An 11,683-nucleotide genomic window follows, 5' to 3' on the forward strand; every position below is an offset into this window, starting at 1 on the left:
AGTGTCATCCGAGCCCTGATGGTGACCTACTGTGACACTGATGGGGGGACTGGAGCACATTTCAGTGGGTGTTCAGGTCCAAATACCAGGCTGTGGGTCCTCAAGTTCCATCATCCGAGCCCTGATGGTGACCTGACACTGATGGGGGAACTGGAGCACATTTCAGTGGGTGTTCAGATCCAAATACCAGGCTGTGGGTCCTCAAGTTCCCACCAAACCTTCCTCTGTCTTCAGTAAGCACACCAGCATCTTTTTCTCTTGTTTCCAGGTGATCTCTGCAGTGTCCAGGCTCTCCTTCCACAGTATTGCTCAAACCAAAGGAATTAGGTAAGATCCTTTCAAAATGATGCTATAGTGTTTCTCTCTATCCATATTCCTAGTATTTAATCACATCAGACTCTTTAGAAGCATTTATATGGTTGGGATATATTGGACAACAGACATCAAGGATACCTTTGGGATGTAGGCAGGATACTTGTAAAAGCACCTCACCAGCTGCTCAGGAATAGTTTACAAATAAAATAAGTGAAAATGCCATGAGTTGTATGCAGTATGCCTGCTGGGGAGGGTGGCAGCGTGGGTTTTAGTGTCTCTTGATGGAGGTTTCTTCTTGGGTCCCCTCTGCAGATGCTGTGCAGTTGAGGACTGGGACCCCAGGAAAGCCACCAATGCCTGTCCCTTTGTCCTGCCCGCAGAGCTGTGGTGTTACCCCACTGTCCCCAACCGTCACCTGCCCCACTCCCTGCTCTGTGCAGAAGTGCCCAGGTGACCTTTGAGTCATTAGCAGCTGGGAAATTTCTTCCTGACTTTGACAAAGGCACATTAGTGCTGGGTGGGTGATGGGGTTAATAAGTAACCCGGCCCTGGCACTGAGGGTGGGCTGTCCTGCTGCCAGCTCCTCCTCCTCTGCTAATTGAAGGAGCAGTGGAGGAGGAATTAAAAACAGCAGACAACCCTATTAAGCAGAGCTGTTATCCTGGTCTTTGTTCAATTCCCTGCAAAATTGGTTTGCAATTGGTTCTCTTGTTAGTGTGCAATTTTTTTTTTTTTTAATTAATCTGACAACATCTCGTTAGGACCACAGATATAACTGGGAAGAGTTCTTAACCTGAAGTACCTTTCTTCCCTTTTTTTTTTTGGGGGGGGGGGGGCTGTGATTTTTTTCCCTGGCTATAGAAAACATTTGCTTTTCTCTGCAGGATGTGTCTTGCTGCTATTCTGGTGTAACAGGGCATTGGTCTGCGGCTGTGTCCCAAGGCTAACCACAACCAGGTTGCAGGGATGTGGGCTGGATGGGGCCCTTGCTTTAGTTGTGCCCCTGCCTCCCATGCCCACCATCCCACACCATGATTTCCACTGTTTGAACTTATTTTTGCTGCCTTAACTGCAGTGATACTGCTGGAGGGGAACAGCTTCTCACGTGTAAAACAAACTCGGAGCCTTCCCATCTGTTAAAGACAAATCTGACAGATCCCACCAGGACTGAGGGGAGATGGAGGGAGCGAAGGTTTGAGGAATAAAGACGTGCTAAAAGTTAAGGACTATTTATTATTAAGGGTAGCCCTGAGTTCTGGAGAATCCCAGACTGGTTTGGGTTGGAAGGGACCTTAAAACTCATCCAGTTCCAACCCCCCTGCCATCAGCAGGGACACCTTCCACTAGACCAGGTTGCTCAAAGCCTCATCCAGCCTGGCCTTGAACACTTCCAGGGAGGAGCAGCCACAGCTTCTCTGGACAACCTGGGCCAGTGTCTCACCACCCTCACAGTAAAGAATTTCTTCCTAATATCTCATCTAAATCTCCCCTCCTCCAGTTTAAAGCCCCTTGTTCGAGAAGCCTGCAGTGGTGATTATTTTAAGGGAAAAGAACATCCAAGGCATTTGGAGGCAGTTTGAAGTAATGGGGGCATGAGCTGCAGTGCCTTTGCAAGGCTGGGTTTAAGTCTCAGGGCATCGTTGGAGCATGTTGCATTGTGTCACCCCTGGCAAAGCCCTTCCCTAGGCAGGGAGGTCCTGGTGTCCGTGCAGAGAGTGAAGGAGCCGGCTGTCCTTTGGAAGGCTTTGGCTGAATCTCTGGTGTTTCTGTTGAGGTCTCCACTCTCAGGGATGGATGGGTTGGGCAATAGCTGGGAGCCAGGAGGAGGGAGGCTTTGCTATTCTTGTGGATATGCAGCTTTTTCTCATTCATTTTACAACCAGCATTTATGGTTCCCACTAAAATCCCTTATCTTGGAAGCCTTTGGCACCATAATCACACAAGAATAGCACAGGGTTTAGTGGGTCTTTGCTTCTAACTCTGTTTTCCTGCGTATTAACCCTGCTCCTCCTCCCCATTGCCGGCTCTACCAGAACAGAAAATGCCCCCCAGGGGTTACCCTTCCCATCACCACTGTCCCCTGCAGTCAGAGAGCTTTGTCCATTTTTGCACTTTTTTTTTTCCCCCTTTAATTAGGTAATTTCTTGTTACACTGTCACAAAAGCTTCAATGACAGAAATTAATCTCAGATGAATTAATTTAATCTGGGGAATCAGCAGCAGCTCTGGCTCCTCAAAGGGACTGGCCACGTTAGCCACCGCTGCCCCTCAGCTTACTGGGGTCCCCACTGATGACTGGGGTCCCTACCCTTCCCTCCCCCAGAGTGAAGATGCTGCCATTGAAATAAATGGCAAAGTCTTGTTGGCTTCGGCACAGTGCTTGAAAACATGGTCAGTACAGTGCAGTTAAGATGATATATGGATGGTATGGTCATCAGCCCCAGAGCATGGATGTGACTCTGCTCCAACCCCTATTTTGGGGTCTGAGAATCAGGATCATGCAAACTGAGAATGAAATAAATTCCCAAGCCTGTTACTTGTCCTTAAATAAGTTTAATGGCATGTAGGGTAGAAAAATAAAAATGAATCTTAAATGCTGTTCAGTGGAGGGAAAAAAAAAGTCTTTCTGTCTAATAATTTCTGGAGACATGAACCTTGCCAGTGAAACTCTGTTTCACTGTGTAAATCAGATAGCTATGAGGATAGCTGTATGAGATGACAGACTGTTCCTTCCAAGGAACAAGCTACAAGCAGCAAAACATGGCAAAAAAAAGATCTTGAATGCCATGTTTTATTTGCAGCACGCTGCTAAGGCTGGGCTTAATCTATTGCAGCTGTAGCTACAGCCCTTGCTGTGTCTTTTTTCCTCCTGTGCTCTTCTAGTCCCAGTTGCAGGTTTTGGAAGTCCTGCAGAAACCAGTGTCACCCTCCAGCATGATGGCAACAATAGATTTGGTTCTTGCATGAGGCTGTGTGTGCACACAGCCCAGACGATGCTTCACCAGTTCAAGAAGCGTTGTAGTTGCAAGGACCACCACCTCCACACTGGGTTATATTTTGGTTAGTGCCCTGTGCATATATATAACCTTGATGATAAGAGGCTTATTGGTGCCTCCTAGAAAAAGACACATTTTCTGTCTTTAAAGCATTCAGAGGAAAGATGCTTTTGTGGATAAAGACACACACTGAAGGGAAAGCGAACGCATGAAACTACCCTTGGATCTTGGCTCTGCCTCGGTTGCCCGGACATGGCCCAGGGAAAATCCCTTAGTTTTGTGTGACTTATTTTCCCCTCTCAGAAATGGGGAGATGAGAAATGCCTTTGTTCCCCTGGCTTGTTGGAGACGATATCTGCCTGCTCATGCAGGTTTGGGAGCACAGGTTCTGCTGTAATGTGATAATACCCTTTTTTCTGGGATTTTCATCCCTGTGTTGTTTTACAGGGCTGTATGTGGGAACAAAGAAAAGATCCTCATTGTGTAGCGTTGTCCATCAGCTAAGGGGAGGTGATATATTTTATTTGTTATTGTTTCTGATCCTCTCCTCTATCTGTCTGGAGGACTGTCAGCAGTTGCAGTGAGAGGTTACCACTGTGCTCCTTGCCCATCCGTGGCTGTCTCTGAACAAGGAGGCTTTATTTTACAGCCAGGACACCAGGAGTTTCCACTGCAGACCTGACTCAGCCCCATTAAGTCCATTATCCCATTTCTCACAGTGACTGGTACTAAATGCTCCCAAGTCAGGTGCGAGGGTCTTGAAGCAGACAGAAGCAGCACAGTCTTGCAGGGGTAGTGTGCAAAGGTTCTCCTGGGCTCTGGAACACGAGTTTTGATTCCCTTTCCAAGTTTCCTCAAGCAAACTGGAGGACAACAGGATTTCTTGCTGCAGGTCTCAATAAACCATTTTTTTTTCCCCCTAAGCCTTTCCTGCTGCAGCCAAGGTTATTCTCCATTGCTCGTGGTGGATCCCGGTGTCCTTTGGGCTCCTCGTGCGAGCGAGATCGACCGGCTCGACATGAGCTCTGCACGGAGGGGACATGTGTTTTTTCATCTCCCCAAGATAGATGTTTTTTCTGGAAGCAGAGTTTTGCAAGCAAAGCAGGAGGTTAAGGAATATTGGCTCATGCTGCCTGCATGCATTTTTAATGTGTGCACAGTGAAACCATCTGAAAACGGGAAGGAGTTAGCATGTTCAAAGGCCTTTTCCCGAGGCTCTTAATCTAAGTAAATCCTTTATATATGAACTGAACTTCTTAGTGACTTTCTTCAGAAGGCACTGCAGTTAATAAAACAGATTTTAAAACACTTGCAGGTGGGGAGGAGGGGTAAATCCTATTTGTCAAGAGGAGGTGTTCTCCTGAAGGAGCAGTGGTGGTGATTTGGCCGGGAGGTGGAAGGAAGGAGAACATGATGGTTGTGTTTTCCCCATCCTGGGAACCAAGACAGGAGCCCCTTGGGTCGGTGGCCAGACAGAGCTTTTCAGAAGAATAAGTGATGTTAGTTTTACCTCCAGGCAAACACAGTGAGGCCAGCCCATTGCCCAGGGCTGCGTTTTACCTTGCATTTAAACACATAAATAAATACAAGTCAAAATACTGATTCTCTTGATTTAACCTCTGCGTGTCACATGCCCTGAGGTGACAGAGCAAATTTGCTGGTGGGATGCTTGGGTGTGCCCAGGAAGTCCTGCACGTGAGGAGCTGGAATTTGCTGTTTTGCTTACAGGAGGCTGGACATGTTGAACCCCCTTGGCTCTCCAGGGGGATGGGCTGGTGCTGGTCCTGATGCTTATCTTACCCCCTGGCTACCCCCACCCCCTGCAAATCCAGTGCCAAGTGGGTGTCAGGGCTGGGTTGCCCATAGGACCTCCCTTGGCTAGGACATGCTGGTGATGCTTTCCTGCAAACAGCAGTGTTGGCACTGGTCTGGAAGCAGGCAGAAATACATATTTAGGTAGGTTCTCTACAGCGATTTTTGTTTTAACAGAGTATTTTCCAAAGTTAGGCAACTGCAGAGTCTCATGAGGATGTTGTTAAATACCGTGGGGTGTGTTCCAGGTCTTTACGTCCTGGCTGTGGTTTATCTTCATGCTCTGGGCCATCTGCCCAGAGTGATGGTGCCCTGAGTTTGGGTTAATGGCACTGGCTCACCGGGGCGAGGGCTCTGGTCTCCCTCCATGGTGGGTGCAGCTTGACAGGGCCCTGCTGCAGTTTCCAGCCAGTACGTGAGCTGCAAGAGCATCCTCTCTCCTCCCTGACCTGCTGCTCACATGTTCCTGGTGGAACTAGGGCCATGGGGACATCCCACCAGGAGGGAGGGCTGGCCATGTCCCTGCTCACTGTGTTTGCTGTTGATTTTCAGCTACAACATTTTCAAATCTAGTTTTCTTCTGAGTCAGAGACCTGGGCCATATAATTTCCTAGTGACTGGTTGTGCTGTTACCCCAGAGGGTTTGGGGTTTTTTTCCCTTTCTTATTTAAGAATAATGTTTCTGGATTCCCCTTTTGATTTTATCCATCTGTTATCGCCAATGTGGAGCTGAAGTGAGGAGAAAATCGTAACTGCTTTCTTGAGCGAAGCATTGATACATGAGAATTTTTAAAAAATGCGATAATGTGTTGAAAGATAAAATTATACGAGCTGTTATTTTCTTGTCTCATAGTCTCTGAACCAAGAAGTGCTTGGTTCAGATTTGAGCTAAAGATAAAGCAGGGTATGCAGCTAACCCTTGGGCACTGTGCAGTGCACTGTGCTAAATACTATGAGAGCTCTTCTGCAAAATCATCAGCTTTGTGTTATCTGATGATGTAGCTTGCTGTTCCCCCACTGAATTTCTATCCAAATTAATCTTGTAAGAATTTTTGCAAGTTCCAGACCACAAATAAAAGCAAATCATAATTTTTCAGAGGACGTGTCTAAAATTTGGCACAGCATGAGGTGCTTCTTTCCAGAGATGAGTAATGTAACACAATAGTATGATTTTAATTAAATTCAGCAGCTTTTGGTATGCTCTGATATATCTTGTTCTGCAGGGGGAGAATTGATTCCATTCTGCTTTATACAACTGGCTCTTGGGCATTAATAGCATGGTTTTCATCCATCTCGCAGCACTTTACCAAAATCATTCCCTGATGCTGTTCCCGTTTCACAGATGGGAACCAAAGCTCAAAGGTGCTGCCCAGGTCAGGAGCGGGGCTGGAGAAGCAGCTCCAGGTCACCTCTCTGCTCACCCCCTGGTCAGGTCACAGCCACCTTTTGGTACATCAGCAAATCAAATGCTGCTTTAATCTACCTCATCCCACTGAAGCCAATGGTGAATCCATTTTCAGTTCCATGTGAATGTCTTGCAAAACCCCACAGTTTTCTTTGGATGACTCCAGGGTTGCTGTGCTCGTGAAGACTTGATGGTGTGCTCAGGACACCTGGGGTGTCAGAACCGATGGCTGATAGGGAACCCATGGTCACGGGGATGGGGTGATCCCATGTTCAGAGGGTGAGTTGCCATCCTGGAGAAAAAGAGGAGGGAAAAAGAAATTGAGAAGGTTGGAGTTATCAAAATGACCTGCTATGAACAGCCAAGGAGAGCTGAGCACTTCTCCCTAGAGAAATATATTTTGGAATGGAAGCAGCATTAAACTTCAGTGGTGGGACAGACAGACTGGTCTGTAAGTGCAAGAGCTGAAGCCAACTGATGACCCCAAACCCAAATGTGCATGGAGAGCACAGCCTGAAGTCCAAAATCTTGGTGAAATTGCAGACACTCGTGGGGTTTCTCTGTCTTGCCATGATGCTTTCTTCAAAAAGAGGTTGTTGGAGGATCTGTATGCCCAGCCATGGGTTTTGTGCGTTACTACAAGGTGTAATTATGGGCTGTAGATACCATGCTGTGGAAATGTTTTTCTGCCACATCCTGATCCAGGAAGACTTAGCACAGCCCCGTCCATCCCAGCGGAGCTGTAGAACTCCTTTGCACCATCTTGAGGCTCTGGTCCTTTCCATTTATGAAGAAATCCCTTGCAGAAGGGGCAGTGGATGGGAGCAGCTCATGTTTCACGGGTGTCACATACTCCACCTGCTTTTTAAAACACTGAAGTCTGATCACTGGACAAAGGGAGATTGGCATGCTGGCACTGAGAGGCTCGAGTCCCGTTCCTGGTAAGGAATGAAACACCTTCTTTAATCTCCTGTGGGTGCTTGCACAAGTCATGAAAACGTCCTCACAGATCTGCCTGACACAATCTCCACCAAGAGTGGCCTGAGGTGGGAACAGCTCCTTGGGACAGAGGGCAGGGAGTAGGACATTTCCACCCTGCCTGCTTCTTACCGGGCTTTCTATTCCCAGGGCCCCAAGAAATCGGAATGGAGACAGACAGGGAAAATAGAAGATAAATCATGCCAAATCCTCCCTGCTCTGTCACACACGGATTGGAGGCTAAGATGCTGCTGTACAAAATTATCCAAGTAAAACTGACCCATCCCTGACCCTTGGTATTCTCTGTGATGGTACTGCAGAGATGAACAGCTGGCTTCAGTTGCTAGGACAAAGCACCTAGATGCTGAAATACATTCATAAATAAATACATCTTCTGCTTATTGCTGTTAGAATTACAGCCTACCTGGCTCTTCCCATTAAATAATTCAGAGGAGGGAGCAGCCAGGCAGTGCATTGAGCTGTGCCTTCCCTCTGCAGTGAGGATTGCTGCAGAGGAGCATGTGGGGGTGACTGGTGAGGACATGGCGTGGGATGGATCATGGGCAACCCGAGTGACTGCTGAGAGCAAGGAAGGGGTTTTGCATTAGGTGCTTCGTGAAATATTAATTGATTATGGCCGTATCTGATGTTCTCTGGCTGTGGGCTGCTCCTGCCTTGCATTGCATTTGCAGGGTACTGTGTGCTGTGCGTATGTAAGCTCTCCAACCCAGAAAGTAGCCTAAACGTTTTGTAAGATCAAAGGGGTGCTTTGCATCATGTGTCGAGAACGATCATCTGCTCTAAGACTTGTCCTCAAGAGGAGAAGCTTGCTCTGAACTCTGTAACAAATTCCTTGGTCTTCCCTTCTCTTTTAGGCTCTAAAACAAACACATCAGATCGATCCTGCTTGCGTTCTCTTCTTTGATCTCTGGAAACGATGCTGTTGAATGCTGTGGGGTTTGTCTGTGAAGAAGTCTACTCTGGGAGGTTTATTATCTCTAAGAGCCTGTTCCAGCAGTGTTTGATGTTGCTGGGGCTTTTGCTCTTCATCTAAGAGGGATTGGGTTTGCTGCAGCCCCGGCGTGGGCTGGGAGGATAAATGACTCAGCAGGTGGTTTTTCATGACGATGGAGTGAAAAACAAAGTCTGGTGCTTAACTAACAATATTTAAAAAGAGACATTGTCAAATGAATTTAAGTGAACTGGCATCTCTGCAAACCTCTTGGGTTTCAGTGGACTCAGAATACTTTTACTCATCACTGTTCCCAGCTATAGCATTTAATGCTATTTATGAAGTTGCAATGCACCTGGAGATCTGTAAGAATTTCCCAGGGAATCAGTAGCTTTTAGACTCCTTGACTTCCAGTGTTTCTGTTCTTTTTTTTTTTTTTTTTTTTTAAAAAAAAAAAAAAAAAAGACATACAAAGTGGTCCCACACAATGCAGTTGCTCTTGGGGAGCTCATGGCTGGAGGACATGCAGCACCATCACCCAACCAGATGGAGACGCTTCTCCCTGCATGGTTTGGGACAGGTTGATAATCTGCATGAAGGTGTCTCAATGCAAATCCTGTGCTAGACTTGGCTGTGTGTGAGGGAAAGCCTGATGAGAAACACTGAGTTAAAAGTTCACCCAGTTGGCTTTTCTTAGAGTTGTCTTAAGGTGGAGATGATGGGGCAGGAGCAAGACCAGAGCTCTCCTCCCCCAGCCTCTCCCCACCACATGAAATTTGTTTCTGCAGCCAGCTCAAGTGGAAAACATCATCTCGAGATGAGCCTGACCTGTGGTGGTTAGCCACGAAGGCACTTTGAGGAAAGCGGCACAACCAGCAACACAGGGAATCATTGATGGGACAGGACTGGGGTGGGCAGTTGACCCCACACCTCCTGCCAGCACTGCCACCCAGTGCTGGTGCAAGTCTCAGTGGAAAAGTGTTTAATGTGTTTTTTATAGCTGGCTGATGGAGGTCCATCCTCATCAGCTCACTGCTGGAGGATTAAATTTTCCTATGTTTGGCAAAGAAAATAATGTAAATGGATATATAAGGGAACCTAAGCCAACAGCAGGGAGAGATTTTAAACAGTGGTCATAATTAGTAGGGCTAAATTAATTTACATTGTTGCACATAGAGCTTTTGGAGAAGAGTAAGGCCCATTTGCGCCCACAGCCCATGGCATGGTCCCAGCCCTGGGTGACTTGTGCTGCAGTCTAGGGGCTGGCACCCTGTTTTGGAGAAGAGAAGAGGAGCTGTGGGAAGTGGTGGTGACCTGGGGACACGGGGAGCCTCTCTGGAGCCACTTGCAGCTCCTGGCTGGCCTGTGACATTTGTACGGGCAACTGGGGAAAGAGGCACGAACAAAGGGCAAACCTAAGGCTTTCTCCAAAAATCCATCCTTCAGCTCCAGATTTTAGCTGACCCATTTAGTAATCCTCTCCTCGGCGTGACTTTCCTTCTAATTGCGTTCTGTGCATCCTTATTTAGCCGTTATCTGCTATTGCAGAGATACAGGTTATTAATTCTTTCCCAGCCCTGACTTTCATTGTGATGCTTTGCCAATGGTCAAGGTGAAGCTGGGAGAGCTGGCAGAGCCACCATCTCTGTGCAACTCTCATTAAAAAACCTTTTTCTCTCTTTGCTGCCTCCTTGTCTTACATGAGGAGGGTTTATCACAGGAACTGATTACACCTCAAGCCCAGATATATGGTTGGAAATGTGTGCTTGTGATTTTCTTTACTGCTCTTTTATTCTGGCATGGTGAGGACTGGAGAAGGAAATAGTCAGAGATAAAAAACAGAAGATGCATGTAAAAGAAAGGAGGTCGTGCCTTGTGGTGGATTTTTTAATTTTTATTTTAACAAATGGTGTTTAATTAGAGATCACCTTCAATTTCTCCTTCCTTGCTGGAGCTGGGCAGGATGCTGTAGCCCTGTGGCAGTGGTGGCTGTACCCCCTTCTCTGTCCAAGAGGGGTTTGAGACCGGTTCCTGTGACCAGCTCAGCCACGTGCAGGAGGAGCTGGTGGCTTTTTAGTCTGTGATTCACGTGGCTTTTGTATTTGTCATTAATCCCCAGGGGACAGCAGGGGAGAGGCAATGCACGCAAACACATACGTTTTGCAGAAATCCGGAGTGCCTCCTCGTCTCTCACTGCACCTTTTTGCTTTGAAGCTTCTCTCCAAAATGGGCTTCCCCCAGCATCTCACAAATGCATAGGCAGTTGTTTGTGCCAGGTGTTGGGGTGATCACCCAATGGCACCTGCCTTGCAATGAGACTGTGACAGCCAGTGCAGCCCCATCTGCCGAGAGGGATTCACCCATGGACGCCACACACGATTCAGTGTGAATTCTACTGGAGACCTTTATTATTGGTTACATGATCACTTATATACTCTTAAGCTACTAACACCCACACACACATAAACAACTCTTCATTGGCTAAAAGTTACTGTTCACACGCTTGGTTACAGTACTTGATTGGATAAATCCACCTGTTCATGAGGCATTCTTTTTACTTCTGACTAGTTACATAAGAAGTTTCTTATCTTGTTTTCTTGCATTCTTTCTCACAAATCTTATTCTAGTCTCCTTTTTTCACTCAAAGTCAGGACTTAATTGCTCAAGGCCAAAGCCACTTGCAGCTTCGGCTCTTAAAGCGCCAACACCCATCTACACTTCCCACCCATCACTCTCCTCCCTTCCGTGTCGTATGTGGTCATGGTCATACGTGCCACCCTTGGGTGCTCCTTGATTCCTGTGGGTTTGCGTCTTGAGTAGAGGCATGGCAGCCCTGATAGCCCATGGAGCATGAAATCATCCTGCTCTATGGCTGGGGTCACCATCCAGTCGTGGTTTTAATTGAACTTGCAGCAGATTTGACCGCTATTTCCAAACACATGGTCTGAAGCTGCTCACCAAAGGAAGGATGAAGTAAAGCAGGAGAAGGAAGGAAAACTAATGCTAGAAACAGGATCCAAAAATAGCAAACTCAGGGGCTAGCCAGGCCATGTATTAAATCTTTCAGGAGAGGCAATCTATCGTGAAACAGGGAGGGTGGGAGGGAAGAGGAGAAAATTGCTCTTGGGGGCAGTTAAAAGTTCACGTGTCTCCAGTTTTGCTCCCCCACAGCATCAGCATCCCGTCCTGTGGGGATCCTCTCCCTGGGGACCCCAGGCTGCCTTCA

General features: G+C 47.2%; 1 protein-coding gene across 1 annotated transcript in view; it reads left to right on the top strand.

The window, feature by feature from the left end:
- Positions 1–268: 268 nt before the first annotated feature.
- VAV2 (vav guanine nucleotide exchange factor 2) overlaps positions 269–11,683 on the top strand; it is a gene marked incomplete at its 5' end in the record, with an annotated part of 47,428 nt that continues 36,013 nt past the window's right edge. Inside the window, one exon of the mRNA XM_029084768.1 lies at positions 269–327. Coding sequence (XP_028940601.1) covers positions 269–327 — 59 coding nt within the window. The remainder of the gene's footprint in view (positions 328–11,683) is intronic.

Source organism: Antrostomus carolinensis, unplaced genomic scaffold (assembly GCF_000700745.2).
Source record: "Antrostomus carolinensis isolate BGI_N321 unplaced genomic scaffold, ASM70074v2 scaffold6164, whole genome shotgun sequence".
NCBI classification, from domain to species: Eukaryota; Metazoa; Chordata; class Aves; order Caprimulgiformes; family Caprimulgidae; genus Antrostomus; species Antrostomus carolinensis.